We start from the raw sequence: 18,192 nt of genomic DNA on the forward strand, positions 1-18,192 counted from the left end.
ACACAAACATTTAGCCCATAACAACCTCCTTTCTCACTTCCCACTGTTCTCGTGTGTGGAGAACAGGACGGGAATCCTGCTGCATGTTTTCTGGAAGAATGGCTGGCTGAAGCTGGGGATGCTGCCAAACACACAGATTTCCTGTGTCCATGGAGGTGCTGGGCTGAAGCACAGACATCTGAGGCTCCAAGGAGGAGACACTCACCTAGAGAGGCAGCAACATAAAAAGATGGATTGATAGAGATGATGCGAGGAAGAACTGAATACACCAGATGTTCCCCTTCTTGAACTGGTGATCACCTGATGATTTCATTAGCTGCCACCCTGCGGGCCTTTTCTCTACTGGCAGCTCAGGCATGTGCTCGTTATTTATCTTGTCCTTTTACCTGAGTCCCATGTATGTGAGCCATTGCTTGGTGTGGATTCAGTGAGAAGGCAGAGGTGTTCAGAAACCAACAAAGTAGTAGGTTCAGTGTTACTGTGGGCAGAAGAGCTGAGACTGGAGTGAGACTCTTGCTCTAAGAAACTGCGCTGAAAAATTATTTCTGCCCTTTGGAATGTTACAGTTCTGTATCTTGAGCTCCAGGGCCTACAGAGACATGTCTGGGCCTCACTACAGTTCCCATTATTCCATTATTCCTCCAATAATGGGATAATAACCTCCCATAGGGATTGAGTTACCAGACTGAGTTGACCATGGCTTGGTACCATAGCAGCTGGATGACCTTCATGGGTGTCCATTGCCCTAGCTTAGTGATCCCACCAGTGCCTGAACTGACTGTGTATAGGCTGGAGAGGACCCTGTGTCTGGGAAGACTTCCCTTATCTTCTTAAGCCAGTATGAGATTCTCCTGGCCTGCTCTACAGGACAACTCTGGAAGCCCTGTTCTTGACCTGGGAACAGTTAGTTCAGAATTCTCTGTGCTTTGCACTGCAGTGGAGAGGGTACCCCTCACATTCAGTCTGTGCTAACCTTGGAGGCCTGGGGGCAAGGTTTTCATTCATTCCCCCTGAGGAGGAGAAGGAGTTTGGGAGGCATCTCCTATCCTGACACTTCATCCAGCCCAAAGGACTTTAATTTTCATTTTAATTTTAAAATTAACAGTAAAATTGATTTTTGGCGTATAGTTTTATGAATTTATGTGTCTGTATAGATTCATGTAACCTTCACCCCAATCAAGATAGACATACTTCCAAATTTTGTGGGTATCAGTAGTTCATTTCTTTTTATTTGTTAAAAATTTGTTTTACATTTCAACCAATTCCCCTCTAACTTTCTGTAACAATGCTGTATCACACATGAACTGCATATTTTCCTTTTTATTTTTGAGTAGTATTCTATTATATGGATATAACACAATTTGCTTATCCATTCACCCTGTGGAAGGATATTTGAGTCGTTTCTAATTTTGGTAATTCTAATAGAGCTGTTAAACATGCATGTACAGGTCTTTGTGGGAACATAAATTTCCCTTTCTCCAGGGTAAACACCTAGCTGAGGTAATGCTGGGTCATATGGTAAGTGTATGTTTAACGTTCTAAGAGACTGCCAAATTAGTTTTCCCAAATGGCTGGGCTATTTTCCATTCCTTCAGCAATGCGCAAGAAGTCCAGTGGCTCTGCATCCTCCCCAGTGTTTGACGTCTTTTGTACTGGACCCTGTTGACTTCAGTAGGGATGGCACCAGGTTCAAGAGGCCGAGGACAGACCCAGAACCGGTGAACAAAACATGAGGTTTATTTGGGGGAAGTTATATACAGAGACGGTCCAGTGGCTGCAGGCTGGAGAGGAGAATGATAACTGCCTGTAAAAAGCATACAGTTTATATAGCATCCTCACTTGGCTTACTTCCCTCAGCAACCTGCATGTAACAACCCTAATTTCTTGTCATTTCTGTCAGGTGCACCTACCATACAGTGTTTAGCTGTTGTTGTTGTTTTAATTTTATCTATTCTAATATGTATATAGTGGGATCTTACTGTGGTTTTAATTTGCATTTCCCTAACAGCTAATGATATTGAACATCTTTTCATGGGAGGCCATTATTCCAGACTTGGGAGAGTACCCTATTGTCTAGGGAGCTGTAATCAGGTCTGAGTGTGTTTCAATAGGCCCTGGAGCTCAAGATTCTGACTTTAAAAATCCCAGTGGGCAGAAATAATTTTTTAGCCTTGTTTCCTAGGCATGAGCCTCACCTGTCTCAGTTCCTCCTGTTAGACAAAAACACTGAACCAACTACCAAAACTTGTTGGTTTCTTTACATGTGTTTTTTTGCTTTCAATATATCCCCTTTAATCAAGTGTCCGTTTGAGTCGTTTGCCCATTTTTTACTTTGGGTGTTGTCTACAGCTGTTGAGATTTGAGAATTCTTTATATCAATGTGTTCTGGATACAAATCTTTTGTCAGGTGTCCTATTTGTAAGCATTTTCTCCCAGGCTGTTACTTGTCTTTACATTCATTTAAAACTGGCTTCCACGGAGCAAGTTTAATTTTATGAAGTTCAGTTAATCAGTTTTTTTTCTTTTATGGATCATGCTTTTGGTATCATGTGTAGACATTCTATATAAACCCAGGTCATAAAGTTTTTTTGTTGTTGTTGTTGTTTTTGTTTTATTTTGGTTTTGTTTTTGATATGGAGTCTTGCTCTGTCACCCAGACTGGAGTGCAGTGGTACGATCTTCGCTCTGCAACCCCTGCCTCACATGTTCCAACGATTCTCCTGCCTCAGCCTCCCGAGTAGCTGAGACTATAGGCATGCTTCATCACACCCAGCTAATTTTTGTATTTTTAGTAGAGATGGGGTTTCACCATGTTGGCCGGGCTGGTCTCGAACTCCTGACCTCAGGTGATCTTCCCACCATTTTCTTCCAAAAGTTTTATAGTTTTACACTTAAGCCAGTGATGCACTTTGAATTATTTTTGGCATAAGGTATGAGGTTTATTTTTATGTTCATTTGGTTTTTTGCCTGATCTGGTCACATCTCACTCTCAGTAGTTCATTCTCTTTCCCTGTCAAGTTTGACTTTAGATTTCCATCATAGTTGGAGGGGGAAAACTGCCTCACATCACAGATTGTTTTTTCATGGGAAAATAATCCCAGGATTAGGATTTTGCAGTTTGTAGTGGGGGTTTCCTCCCCATTTTCATCCTCATTTCTGAATAGTCACCTTGCTCTGCTTTGGGTCCATGTTCAAATCTCATCTGCCTTCGGGGCCCTCCCACGCATTTCAGTCTCCATCCAGTAGACTCCTTTCCTGCACTCCGGATGTCACAGTGGTTGTCCTTGGTAACGCCACATGCTGTAATAGAGCAGAGACAGAAAATTCAGAAGGAACTCAAATGAGGTTAAGGCAGGAGTTGGCAAACCATGGCTCATGGATCAAATCTGGCCCACTGAGTGCCTTTATAAATAAAGCTTTATTGGAACATAGCTGTACTCATTTATCTGCATATTGTCTATGGCTGCTTTTGTGCTGGAGCAACAGAGTTGCATAGTTGCAACAGAGACCACATAGCCCTCAGAACATAAAATATTTACCATCTTGTCTTTTACAGAAAAAAATTTTGCTAACCCTTGGAGTCAAGGCTGGTACTGGGGATGAGTTGGGTTAGGGCACTTTGCTATGGTGAAAACAGCCCTACAGAAAACAGTGCTCTTCCTACATAAACCATCCTGGCATCTCTTCACCCAAGTTCATTTGTTGTCATAGAAATTTGGAGGAAGTAATGTCTGGTGCAGCCTTGGAGTTAACTATTGATGGGCTGAAAGGGAAGATGAGATGGAATAGAGATCATGTGGTGCATCAGTCAGTCCCAGTGAGGAACGGGGAGATGCAGGGAATCAGGAGTGATGTGATGACCAGCACTGACTTCTTAGTTTCTATGGTCTGCTAAACCTCACTCTACTTTAGTGGACCTCAGCCTTAGCTGCACATGAAAATCATGTAGGTAGCTTAAAAGAAAAGAAAAAAAAAAAAAAAAAGCCCAATGTCCAGGCTGCACTCTAGATCCATTACATCAAAACTTCTGGGGGTGGTATCCAGACACCAGTAATTTTAGTTTCCCAGTTGACTCTAGTTTACAGCCCAGGCTGGGAACCATGGTTCCACTTTACAGTCCCATAACCCCAAGGAAATATTGCCACCTACTGACAGTAGATAATTATTATGCTTTGAAATAAGTCAATAACTCTTCAGATCCCCCTCCATTCTGGGAACTTGTGTTCTGGTTACTGTATTTGTATTGTTTATGTATGAGAGTTGTTTATTAGAGTTTGATTTGGGGCCATCTTAAGGTGGTTGTTCCTGAGAAACACCTCGTGTCTCAATTTTTATGTAACTCAGAATATTGACATATACAATTGATAGGAATAGTTGAATGTTAGCACTGAAAGAAACCTTAGAGATGGTTAGTTCACACAGCTGACATATCCAAATACCTTTTGGACTTATATACTGTAGTTCTGGCTCCTTGCTTCTCAAAGTGTGGTCTGTGGACCAGTAGTGTCAGCATCATCTGAGACTATGCTAGAAATAAAGAACCCTTGGCTCTCCCCAGACCTGCAGAATGGCCTGTAATTTAACAAGGTCCCCGAGTGATTCATGTGGACCCTCAAGTTTGAGAAGCACCAGTTTAGAGAATCATATAAGTGGAATCTTCTGGGTGTTGCTTCCAGTTTTATTGTAAGAAACTACTTTTCAAAGAGAGTTGCCAGTACTCTGTTAGAGGCTGAACTATTGCTTGACGGAGACAACACTGTGATTTCCGAGAGTCCTCCCAATTCTGATTTTATTATTTTCCTCCTCCTTCTCAAATAGTTTCTTCAGTATCTCTCAAGAATTACCTTCTTCACCATACCTTTCATTATACCATGAATAGTCACTGGGGCCATCAGTTCTGCCTACTGTAGTCTCTCTCCTCCCAGACACCTTACATCTGGAACTTATATGATCCTAATGGATGAATGCAAGCACAGGTTTTCCAAATTTACCCTTATCTCTTGCTCATCATGCTAGAAAGTCTAAGCTCACCCTAAGCTTAGTGTGGGGAGATTCAATGGGTAGAAGACTTGGGAGAGCGTAGGAAAAGCAGTCCCACATGAATGACCGTGGGACCCCTATATCTTGTCTAACTCCTATTACCTGATTCTCCAGTGCAAGATAGACTTCTTCAATGTATAACACATTCTTGTGTTCACCTGTGCTGGCATTGGTGAAAACATTGCTACATTTTCCAGGCAAGGGATTTAGGGACCATTTCCTTATTCTGCTTCTCAGTCTATATAGTGATTTCATCCAGATATTTTCTTTATTCTTATAAGGCAGAGCTTCATATATGTCTCTAGTCTTTCCTAGATTTCTCATTTCCAGTGTCTCTTCTTTCTGAATCGTCAATGCTGTTGCCAAGATTATGTTCAGGATTTGCACCTCTATTTTTCACTCTTTTTAAAACCCTTAAGCACCCTCCTACTTTCTATGCAAAACTATGGTAACTTCTTTTCCATTTTAGAACCTTCCCCATCTGTCTGAATCCTTTCTCCCTTCCATCCCCTTCCCTTGCTTCTGGGGTTGACCTGGCCTCACCAAATGCCTTCATTTCTGTGTTGCTATACATTTGCCCCACCTTCCTCAAGTGTGCCTGCCCATCTGACTCTTCCTACAAGAGCTATGAAGGTTCGTATCACATTGAGTCATGTTTAGAGTTGGGAAGGTATAATCTAACCCAATACCCTGGCTTCACAGAAGGGAAGACTTATACCCTTCTGTAGGGTAGGTGGCTTGCTCAAGGTCACGTAGCTAAGAATGTGAATACTTGCTGTGAAATAGCATTACTATTCAGCGTAGCTTCTTTGACTTCATAATACTTCATGCAAATTGTTTCACCTAACTTCACATGGTGAGTGTGGGATGTGTGTGGCAGATAGTGAGAGGTGCTGGGAGGTTTATTAAACATGATTGATTACCTTCTTTTCAAGAGAGCTAAATCAAGCCCGAGAAAGACAAAAGGATTCATCATTTGTCTCATACCCATTTTTAGTCTGAGGCAGAAAACTGTAAATCCTTGATTCATGACTCTTCTAAATACTGGGAAATGTTTGCTCCTTCTACGTATGTGTGTGTGTGTAGATATGAATCATACTGTGGGAACAGTGTTGTCTCTGCCCCCCTCCTCTGCAAGACTATTTATTGCTGCATAATGGATGTGTATATTTTGGGGTACATGTGATAATTTGATACATTCATATAGATTGTAAAGATCAAATCAGGGTGACTGGGACATTCATCACCTTAAATAAGTACCTTTTCTTTCTGGCAGGAACGTTGTTTAATGTCTCTAGTCTTCCTTTGTACATGATATATTAACCATTTAGAGGAGCTTAGAGGAGAGTTTAGGCTAGATATTAGTAGAGAATGATAGAATTGACCAGAGTTGGGTTTGTACTGTTGTATTTTTATCTTGCCATCCACCTGTCTCTTTTTTTACTTAAAGAAGAGAAGATTCTAGTACTTGTTTTTAACATGCTGTGAGAGATATAGAGGAGAAAGCAGCTGAAAGCAGCGGATGATTGTTAGTACTGGTTCTCATCTTTCTTCATAAATCACCCCTTCAGGCCCCTTAATCATTTTGGTTGTTGTTCAGCTCCCCGTGACCTGTCAGCGTGCTCCTGGTCAGAGAAAAGTGATGGCTGTATTCCCGGGGCTATCTCGTCTCCTCTCTACAGGGAGCAACCGCCACTCAGAGATCCCCTGAGTACACAGCCCGAAATTGTCTGCACTTGAGACTGCCGTTGCCTTCCATGCAAGGGACTGTTTAACTTGCCCTCTGCCATCATGCTGGTCTCCTGACACTGTGGAAATGCAGCCTCCTCACAGAACATCTATGCATGCATGAACCTCTCTTCCACCTTCTCAACGTTCCAAACAGCAACGATTTTGAGCATTTCCTGCCCCAAAGCCCTCCTTAAGTTCAGAAGGTCTCTTTACCATGTTTTTCTGTCCTCATTGGTATTTCGTACCCTTCCCAGGTTATTGACACGTGTCCCTGGGTGTATAATGTTTCTGGTCCTGTGAAGTTAATTTCCAATACGTTCTTATTCCTCTTCTTGCTTTTTGTTATAAGATGGGGTTTGTGTGCTCATGAGAGAACTCATTAACCATGTATTGAATGAATGGAGGAATGAATGAATAATTTTATTTCCTGGAGCCATGTTTCTGAGCCACTAAAAAAGACACAAGTGTTGGGGAACATAACAAGCACAGAGCCAAGAGTCAGGAGATGTGGGTTCCAGATATGGGTTTTCTGCTAATGAACCTGGGAAGTCTCTTATCATCCCTGGGCACTGGTTTCTTCATCTATAAGATGAAAAGCTTGGTCAACCCTGGTGGTCTCAAACATTTCAAACACAAAGTTTCCTCTATACATTTTTTAATGAGCTCTTTCAGGCTGGGTGCAGTGGCTCATGCCTGTAATCCTAACACTTTGGGAGGCTGAGGTGTGAGGATTGCTTGAGCCCAGGAGTTTGCGATTATCCTGGGCAACATAGCAGAACCCTGTTTCTATTTAAATAAATAATAAAAAAAATTTCAGATGTAAAAAATGTATGAAAGGTAAAGTATGATTACCTGATGCTTACCACTCCATGGAATTTCCTCCCAAAGTAATACTTTTTATTATAGTAGCTTTTGATTTAGAAAATGGATGACAACAACTAGCAATAGCACTTTCATAAGAATCTATCTTGTTACAAGAACAGCTATACCTAAAATCATATATGATTAAGACACATTGATTTGTCTATGGCAATTCTTAACACAAATAAAAATGTATAATAATCCTTGCTTTTGTGGCCCAAAGTAGTGTTTCTGAATAGCATGATCTACATTACCATGTGCATATTAAAAACTGCCAACTTTTGGCTATACTTTTGATCTGCTGAATAAACATTTCTAAAGCCTGGGCCTGGGATTCTGCCTTTTATCAAGTATTCCAAATGGGATTTAGAACTTGAGTTTTAAATCTCCTTGGTCTACAAAGTAGGGTGATACTTCATTTCTATATAATGACAATGAATATTTCTTTAAAAAGTAACTTCTCTGGTTCCTTTTGAGTATTTTGGAGAATACAGAGATTATATACCCAATTTTCAATAATATATCTATTGCAAAAATAAGTTATGCTGGGATTGAGGTAGGTAGATGGGAAATAAATGTCTCTACCCAGTGTTTCCAAGACTCCTCATAGATGTTCTGGAATTTAGATTCATTTCAAACTTTGGTGTTGGTGATACTGGCATTTCTGAGATTTTATATAAATCAACAAAACGAGTCACATCAGTGTCAGACTGCCATGGTTCTCAGGCACCCTGACCCCTAGATTCTGGTTCCACAGGCATAAGAGCCAGAACTTAAGCTGGGTAGCCCACGGAACAGAAGTTCATCTCACGACCATCCCCTCATTCACTACTCCTAACTGTACTGTCAAATGATTATGAGCGGCTTTGGCCAATAATGACAGGATTTCAGTTTTAAAAGCCTGTATCAAGCATAGATAAAGTGCTCAGTACTGTGCTGTGGACCATGGACCATGTAAGGGAGATTAGTTCTTCTTAAAGTATTGCACTTTGGAATGGAATCCAGATTTTAATAACTTGGTAATTAACTTCTGGAAGGCTTCCTTTATATACAGTGCCTTTTCTTGGGCTCTGTGAATAACCACTGTCAACTATATTCATAACTTTGACATTCATTTATCACCCTCCTATGTCCTGATCTCTTTTCTTGGGTAGAAATGTGTGTCAGTCATATTTCTTGCTCTCATGAAGGGCATGGCCTGTGGGATAAATAAATAATCAACCAATCAACAGTGAGTGATAATAGAAGCTTGCATATTGCTGTAGTAACCAACTCTGAGGGAGGATACAGGAAGCGGGAGTTGGCTTCACTGTTGAAGTATGAGCAGATATTTCAAGAATAAACAAGAGTTCACCAGGCAGATGGTGTTGGGAGGGCATTTTAGGCATAGGGAATAGCAAATGCAATTACATGGAAGTGTGGAAAACTATGGCATGTTTAACTTGCATGTGGGGGAGTTCCAGAAATATCCTTTCGTGAGCAGAATTTAAGTGTACTTGCAGTGAGTACAAATGTGTTTGTTACATGGTGTTTTCAGATTTTGCATTTTTGTATTGTGGTAAAATATACATGACATAAAATTTACCATTTTAGGCCAGGCATGGTGACCCACGCCTGTAATCTCAGCACTTTGGGAGGCTGAGGCAGGTGGATCACCAGCCTGGCCAAAATGGTGAAACCCCGTTTCTACTTAAAATACAAAAATTAGCTGGGCGTGGTGGCAGGTGCCTGTAATCCCAGCTACTCGGGAGGCTGAGGCAGGAGAATTGCTTGAACCCGGGAGGCAGAGGTTGCAGTTAGCCAAGATCGTGCCATTGCACTCCAGCCTGGGGTACAAGAGCAAGACTTCATCAGAAAAAAAGAAAAAAGAAAAAAATTACCATTTTAATCCTTTTTAACTGTATGGTTCTGTGGCATTAAATATATTTACATTGCTGCACAACCATCACCACCATCCATCTCCAGAACTTTTTCATCTTGCAAAAATGAAACTCTGTACCTGTTAAACAACTTTCCATTTCCCCTTCTGCTCAGCCCCTATTATTTGTTTCTATGAGTTTGACAACCCTAGGGACGTCATATAAGTGGAATCATAGAATATCTTCCATTTGTCATCAAGATTCATCCATGTTTTAGCACATGTCAGAATGTCGTAACTTTTTAAGGCCGAATAATATTCCATTGTATGTATACACCACATTTTGTGAATCCATTCATCCACTGATAGACATTTGGGTTGCTTCTACCTTTTGGTTATTGTGAATAATACTGCTGTGAACATGGGTATACTCAGATTTTGTATCTTACTGTCTAAATTTTTAGACTCTCACATAATATATGCAAAAGGACTTTCTGAAAACCCTTTACGAGACAGTACACTTGGTAGAGGTGCTTATGATTTTGTTGTGGAGATCTGCTCACACTCCTGAAACCAAGACTGTAGACAGAATATGATTAGAATGCCCATTAGTGCTGTCAGAGTCCACTTTTAAATTTCCTGTGATCATTTGAAAGAAGCGAAGCTCCAAAGCTCCTTCTAGAAAGGTAGTGAACACAGTCAACGACTTACAGAGCCTGGCATACCATTTGCCTTTGCAAACTGAGTCCTCTCTGCTTGGTGAAGTTGCCTCTGAGCACCTTGACTCATAAGCAGGTCTTGGCTCGTATCTGTAAGCATTGCAGAGATAGTGAGAAGGACTTGGCAAAATGAATTTTATGGTTAAGAATGAAGGAGACCTGCTTCCTGTGAAGCAAGTGAGAGAGTGTATCACCAGCCAAATTATTTCTGGCCAACGTGACTGAAGAACCAAGGATCCTGTTTTCTCTTTCTCTCTTTATTGCTCTCTCTCTCTCTCTCTATATATATATATGTGTGTGTGTGTGTGAGAGAAAAATCCATGGATATGTTAATATACATATATTTTTAAACACATATATATGTTATATATATATATATATATGTTAAAAATCAGGTATTTTCAAGCATCCAGGGATTCTTTAGGGAGCTACACATTTTTGTGAAAACAGACTGTCAAATGTGTGAGGAGCATCTGATAGCCCCAGCTCTTCCCCTGGACTCTAAGGAAGTAATTCTGTTCCTTCTGTTTCTGAAGTACAGCCTCAGGTTCAGGGCTGGCTGGTCCCTTCATGAGATGCCCACTCTGCTGTTGCAGACTTCTGGCCCTTCTTGGATACTCAGTGACCAGGACGGAGATATACAGGGTTAGGAGGCAGTTTGGGAAGTTGGGAAAAAGGAAGCACTGGGGTGTCAGAAGAGGATTAGAAATGATAGAAATGAGGCTGCTTATCTGTCAGCAGCTCTCCAACTTCTCCTTGATGTTCTTCCTCATGTCTTCCATTGAGTGTTCACTCCTGGCTCCTGCTGGATGCTCTTCCCAGCTTCCCCTTCCTGGACCTCACTGACTGGCACAGCACATTAAGTTCCAAGGCCGCTATTCCAAAACAAGGTCCCAAGACTCTGTTTGTGAACCCCAGACACTTTTCCCTGGTCTTTCCAGTCCGCGGGTGGTGTTCCAGGACTTGCATTGTTTTGTTCGCTGAAAGGTCAAGTCCTGTAGGGCTTCATCTGTCCAGGCTGGTGGGGCTCTGGCTGGCAAAGCAAATGTATCAGATCAGCCTGGCCATATTCAGGGAGAGCCAGGCCCGTTGGCACACACTGCAGGGCTGGCATGGGCTTTGTGGGAGGCTGGCCTGAGCCATAGACGGTGGCACCAACAGTCCTGTTTGTTCTTCAGCCCCTGGCAAAGCCTAAGCAGATTGGATTCCTGTCCTGTGGAACACAGATGCTTCCTCCAGAGCCCACCTGCCCAGGCAGTGCTCCACCTTGGAGCAGCACAGTCAGTTTGGGAAAAAGGAGGACTTGTCCCTGAGAGCCCCTTCTCTTCTCCATTCTTGTGGTTACTCCATTATCTCCCCTCTGTCCAAATTCATTTTCTCGCCCTTCAGTGAACACAATAACGTGTTGTCCAAGTGAGGCGTAATTGCCATATAAACAAATGGCTTAATGATAATAAATATTAGAGCATTTTCAGATATTTGATTTCCTTTTATTTTCCTAGTTTCCAACAGAATTTGCAAGTTAATTTTAATTTTTCTATTGGAAAGGGTATGGGACATCTGACCAGCAGGCAGGTGGGGAAGATGCAGAGTTTGTCCAACCTAAGAACCCTTATAAATAGCACTCAAGCAGTTCTGGCAGCCGTGATGGGACGTGGAGGCCTATTTCCTGCCTCTCTTGTCCATCTTCATTTTGAAGCACTGCGGAGCATTCCACCAGCTGTTGTAAGGAGCACCTGTGTTGTCACTATCATTGAGGTTTTGGGAGAAATCATTTGGTCATGCTTTTCCATGCAGTGACTGTGCCCACAGACCCTGTAAGAGCCATTGGGAACAATGTGCATGGTGATCGAATTAGAGGCCCATTTCCAGTTCTAAAGAGAAAGTTCAGTTGTGCTTTTGAGTTCTTAAGACAAAGTTATTAAAAGGCATGGCTAAGCCTGCCAAAATACTAACTGTAGAAATAGGTAAAGTTTCAGATACTGAGCAAGGAGCTGGCTGGGTGCCTCTTGCTATGCTTGGGTGAGAAATCATGATTAATAAAGGCCACAGAGACAGTGAAACCAACAGGGAGGTGGACCAGGCAAGAAAGAGAGAGATGGTCAACTACAGCATTCTTCCAGAAATATAAGGCATTTAAGGTTATGGCATAGCAGGCAGTATGTTCTCTAAAACTAGGACTGGGGAGAATGATGTAGTGTTTTGCAGAGGTAGGTACTTGATATTTCTGCTTTGATTTTGTTGTTAGAAAAGAGAAGTATATGGAGCATATGAAAGTGATATACTGTAAGAGACCAAAGACAATAAAACAGTTGAGGTCTGACCAGTCTAGGGTAGGTTTTGTCCTCTTCTGGGTGTTTCTGGGACTCTTAGGCCTTTAACTTCCACCTGAGTGCATCAGACACACTCTTATGTACTCCTTTGGCCAGCAGAAGCAGCCTGATTTTAGTACTCGTTCGGAAGGGAGGTGCAGCTAGAAGTTTGTGTTTATTAAAGCCCAAGCGACTGGAGGTAAACGCAGGTATGATCAGGAAATGTAGCTGGTTCACCTCTCCCAGTAGGCACAAGGCCAAAGTCAGCAGACTTGCAGATTGTCATGCCGGTTCTCCCACCCAGAGGTTATTTGAGTTCATCCAGCACTGCAGCTGAGCAGAATGCTGCAGTCAGGGTGACACACTGCAAACTGGAGCCATGTCCTCAAGTGCATGCCAATCAAACCAACTTTAACCTTCACTGGTTTGTGGCTGCCGACCTAGAGAGGAATTTGTTACATGGCTGAGGTCCTGTCCTACCTAAGCCAGACTCCAGTGCAAAAAAAAATCCTGTCAGATGCACCTCTCGTTCTCTGTCTCCATCTCCCTCCCTGCCACCCGTTTCCCCTTTGCTCTTTACTATTAATTGGCCTGGAGTTCCCGGGCTGAAGCAGAGTTTCCTTCTGTCCCCGTGTGTTTGCTGCTCTGGTTTGCTCTTCTTCCAGGGCCCCTTAGTAAAAGAAGAGCTGCTGACAGGGTAGTGTGGAGGTGGGGAAGTGACCACCATGCTGGGAGTGATGTAGGTTATAGGTCACCAGTGATGTAGGTTGCTGTCACCAGGACCCTCAAATCAGCTGTGACCAAAGCCTGCAATGACAATGTGAAGAAGGATCTCTTACCTCAGTTAGTGAGGTCCTATTCTTGTAGAGACAAGAACGTTTCTTGTAGAAACAGATAGCCAAGAAGTATCAACGATAACTCTGTACAGTGGAATAGAAGATCTGAGATTTTAATGAAAAGGATAGATTCAGGATAGTAGGAAGCTCTGAGTTGAGTTTGTAACATCAGAATATTAAAAGGCACAGCGAAGAGAAAGTTCTGGATTTCTAATGAGATTTCCAAAGTAGGCTATGTTTTTATCTCATTAGAATGGATTAGATTCAAGCCTATCAACACTAACTGTAGAAATAACTAGGTTTCAGATGCGTCAAGGTGCTAGGTGTCTTGTTCCAGGTGTCTTGAGTATAAAAGGTCCTAGAGAAGAGATGTGGGTGGGCTCTGGGTCGTGTGTTTCTTAATTTTTAATCTGTAGCCCAGATGTTTGATTAGAGAACTTTCGAGTGAAGTTTGCTAGGTGGTGACAGTAAGATGGGAATCAGAGGAAAATGATTTTAATAAACTGGAGAAGTACTCAAAATGAAGTTCACTGAGGAGATTGTAGAATTATACCACCAGTTATGAATAGCTACACAAGTGTAAGAGATGGCTGTGAATAAACAAATGTACCAGAAAGAGCTGAGATTGAGGATGAGGCCAACATCCATCAGCAGTATGGGGCTGTGGTTGGAGCATCCCTGTCTAGGACTACAAATAAAGAGTTCAAGACACAGGGGTTGTCACTATATACCCCATGAATATGTACAATTATTTGTCAATTAAAAATATAATTAAATAATACCTAACAAATACATGGTTTGTGAGGCCATATCTTTTCTAGATGTGCCAAAATCTTCAGGCTAACAGGGCTGTGGGTAGACTTGTAGACTGACTCACAGATAAAGGAAATTTGAAATTGAACTTGTAGAGAGTAATTTAGAATTCATAATTATCTTTCAGTGTGTAAAAAACCCTGATGTGAAGATTGGTGCCAGCTGTTAGTCTTTGCTGAGGATGGAATGTAGTTTCAGCAGCCTTTGATGAGACACTAGGAATACTTGCCTGACTGTGGAAGTCATTAAATGATAGAAGGAGTTATTGAGGGAAGGTTCTGATTTTTTATGGGATATTGCAAGTAGACTATGTTTTCATTTCATGAGGGTAGTTGAAGTCCATCTACCCTAGCTGATGACTGAGAAGTGGTATTGACTATTCAGAGTCCCGTTTCTAACCCAGAGATTGCCTGGGCCCTGCCTGCAGACATCCACCTGCTTTTACATCCCCCGAGGTGCTCCCTGCCCCCGGGAGCTGTTTGCCACACCTGTCTGGGGACATTTTTTCCAGGCGTGGACTAGCTGAGTCTGTGTAGATGCACTGATCTCATCAGATTGCACTTTCTTTTTGTTTTCTTCTCTCTTGCAGTATGAGTTTAAAGCCAAGAACATCAAGAAGAAGAAAGTGAGCATTATGGTTTCAGTGGATGGAGTGAAAGTCATTCTGAAGAAGAAGAAAAAGGTAAGTGGCTCTGAACCAGAATCTGAGGTGAAGAGGAAAGCAGGGGAGGTAGGCATGGGGTACCTTTTTCTTCTGGGCACCCCTCCAGAGAGAATCCCTCCCTTATCTGGCAAACTCTTCTGCTTTGAGCAGCAACGGTGCTGAGAGGCTGCTGCAGAGTGCAGGGTGAGGCGGGGCCAAAGGCCTAGTCACCGATTGGCTCAGTCAGTCCTGGTACTCCAGGTGATGGGAGTCACCTCCTGTCATCCATGCCTTCAAACCCCCTCCCCATTTTCATACCTTTATCTTTGAGTCCTGATGGTAGGAAATATTTTCAATTTTAGTGAGAATAGCAGGGTTCAGTGGGATTGGGCAGCAAGAGGAGGCTTCCTCAGCAGCTGTCCTCTTCGATTGCAGGAGCAACCTTCAGTCCCACCCCAGGTGCCATGCAGCCCCCACTCCCCGCCACCCACATGTGTCCTTGCATCCTGTTGCAGCCCATATTTACATCGTCCCTCAAGACCCAGCCACTGCTGCTACTCCGTGTGCAGGGATGGTAGGGTGTGGCCAGGTCAGGAGGATGGGCAGGGGGATTCATCCATTCCTCTGAGTTGGGGAGAGACAAGCAAGTGAGCATATGCTGTTTAAACACTTCTCTGTTTTGTACCAGTTGTATGTGGTTGTGGCAGGGTAACATTAACCCCTTGGAAAGGCTAGATCCGTTTGGTGGGAGGATGTGTGTCTCCAAAAAGAAACAGAAAAGAGCTTGGCTGATTGAGGATATATGAGGAGTCCTTTTTGTCCCTGTTTCTCAATTCTGCTGATGTTTTTATTTTTTATTTATGATGCCTTTGTTTTACATTTATTGATGGTAGCACCATGCCATACTCCTACATAGACCTCCTGAGCTTCTTTTGGTTCCAAATCTCAGTTGCTCTTAATTCAAATGGGACTTAAAGCAGACCTTGAATCTCAGGGGTAGAGGGAGGGTGTGGAGGTTATGGAAGCAAAGACAGATGCATCATAGTAGGCAACGTAAATTTGAAGAACCATATAGCTGAGAGGGATCTTAAAGGGGACTTATTATATCAATCCAAGGGTTTAAATCTTCTTTATAACGTCCTTACAAGGGGCATTGTCCAGTGTATGATCGGACACCTGTAGTAATGGGAAATTTACTACTTCCTGAGGCAGCCCCTTTCCTCTCTGGATGGTTATAAAGGTCTCTTATATCTTAATCCAAAACTTGTTCTTTCATGCTCCCTCAAAACTTTCGTTGGTGGTTTTAGAAAGTGTTTTATGGCTATGATGCTACAAGTATGTAGAAAAAAGATACACTGTTTATAAAAGAACCAGCTTCTTCAAAATTCACAAGTATAGCGAATTAAATATATTTGCCTTTGTAACCTTTACTGTGTGCATGGGCCCTATCTTGTTCTTCCTCTGGGGACATCTGTTTTGCCTCTTCTCCTCTCACATGTATGTACGGAGTGGACAGTCATGGGACCGTCTTTAGAGTATTGTCCTCTAGGAGTTCCTCAGCAGGACAGTTGCTGAAGCAAGCCGAGGCCTGTCAAGCCCTGTTAAAGAAATTGTGGATGACAACAATACAAATTTGAGCAAGAGATATCCTCAGAGGAAAAAAATGGGCTAATTTTGTCACATGTGTAAGATGACTTTCCTCAGCCCTTCCTGTGAGGGGACTGGTGGCTCAGGGCCCTCATGTAACAGCCTATAAAATGATTGCTGTTTGTGGGCGCTTCCCAGGCTGCATGATGCTTTCACACCCATCGTCACCCAGCCCTTCAGCAGTCTCTGTGGATGTTTCTGTTGGTCAGCATCATGGCTCCCAGTCACTGGGAGAAGCAGCCACACAGATGGTTTTCTCACTGAACAGCCCGCCAGAGGCTGAGCTGTCAGCCTTTCAGGTCAGAAGTTCAGATTCATCCATTTCGAACCTGTGAGCCTTAGGAGGCTAACTCACACTGACAAAGCTCAAAAGAGGCTGATGTATGAACTAAACTAAGAGTTTCTTAATTCACTCTGACACATGCAACAGTCTCCTGGACCAAATACTCACACTATCCTGACAAGCATGTTTTCTTTCTACTAGAGGCAGGTGATGGGAGAAGGCAAATTATTATAGGGTTGCTGGGTGAGCATAGAAATGGAGCAATCAGCCTGCTGGCCTCAGGCTCCACAATAAATGGGGCCAGTGAATCTTCCTAGTGGCCCCATTGGGCAGATGCTTTTCCTGGAGTCTGTCGGACAGACCCTGCCAGGGTTTGCTTCTGTGTCTCTCTGACTTCTATACTTCCACGGCTGACACTCCCAGAATCTTCCCACCACCTCACTACATATCCATTTCTGACTGACATATCTTTGTTTGCTTGCCTGCCTGCCTGCCCGCCCTCCCTCCCTCCCTTCCTTCCTTCCTTCCTTCCTTCAGCCTCCCAAGTAGCTGTGATTACTGGCGCCTGCCACCACGCCCAGCTAATTTTTATATTTTTAGTAGACAGGGTTTCGCCATGGTGGCCAGGTGGTCTCAAACCCCTGACCTCAGCTGATCCACCCACCTCAGCCTCCCAAAGTGCTAGGATTACAGGTGTGAGCCACTGAGCCCAGCCTGTTTTCTTTTGATTAGGTTAAATGTAAACACCTGCTGTCCTAGGGGCTGCTCTGTCCCTTTCAGATATTTTCATACACCTCTGTTGTCCATCATGGGGAAACTTCATAGTTTTGTCCTTAGGGCACAGTCTTGTTTCCTACCTCACTGTCTCTCCCATGTACCTTTACCATATGTGGTGGCTTCCCCACTGTGCATGTGAGAAAACTGAGGTTGGATCACATGAAGCAGTGGTGCACTGAGGTATCACCTGTAGATAAGCTGCCCCGCCTCCACTAAGCACATGAAAACCAGGCTGGAGTAGCGTCTCCCTGAGGGAGTGCATGGGACCTCATGACTCACTTTGAAACTATATCCTGGATAATCTCCAGTGTGGTTTCACCCTCCTGCTGGCCCAGAAAAGAGACGGTCTAGCAGGTCTTTCCTAGATCTAACTCTTCTGATACCAGGCTTGGGAAAATGGAGCCGCCCATCTTGTTTCCTGCACCCACACTTAGTGTCCGTTTCAGGGCCATGGCTGTGATTTGAATAACGCCTTTAATCACAGGGTTCATTTTACACCATCTCAGACAGATGAATGCACATGAACAGCAATCAGCCTTTTTGTCATCTTGTTCTCTTGTGACAGTTCTCTGGTATCTTAATGCTACCACTACACTCAGATACATGCACACTTTCTCTCTCTCTCTCTCTCTCTCTGCTTATAGAATTGAGAGAGGTGAGAGTAGACATGCT

At 43.0% G+C, this 18,192-nt stretch overlaps 1 protein-coding gene across 2 annotated transcripts in view; it reads left to right on the plus strand.

Annotated features, from left to right (window-relative positions):
* The window catches only part of C1H1orf226 (chromosome 1 C1orf226 homolog), a 327,193-nt gene that overhangs the window by 214,200 nt on the left and 94,801 nt on the right, over nt 1-18,192 (plus strand). For both annotated transcript variants that reach the window (XM_017948808.3, XM_009185747.4), the window contains exon 3: nt 14,760-14,852. In XM_017948808.3, coding sequence (XP_017804297.1) covers nt 14,760-14,852 — 93 coding nt within the window. The remainder of the gene's footprint in view (nt 1-14,759; nt 14,853-18,192) is intronic.

Source organism: Papio anubis, chromosome 1 (genome assembly GCF_008728515.1).
Source record: "Papio anubis isolate 15944 chromosome 1, Panubis1.0, whole genome shotgun sequence".
NCBI classification, from domain to species: domain Eukaryota; kingdom Metazoa; phylum Chordata; class Mammalia; order Primates; family Cercopithecidae; genus Papio; species Papio anubis.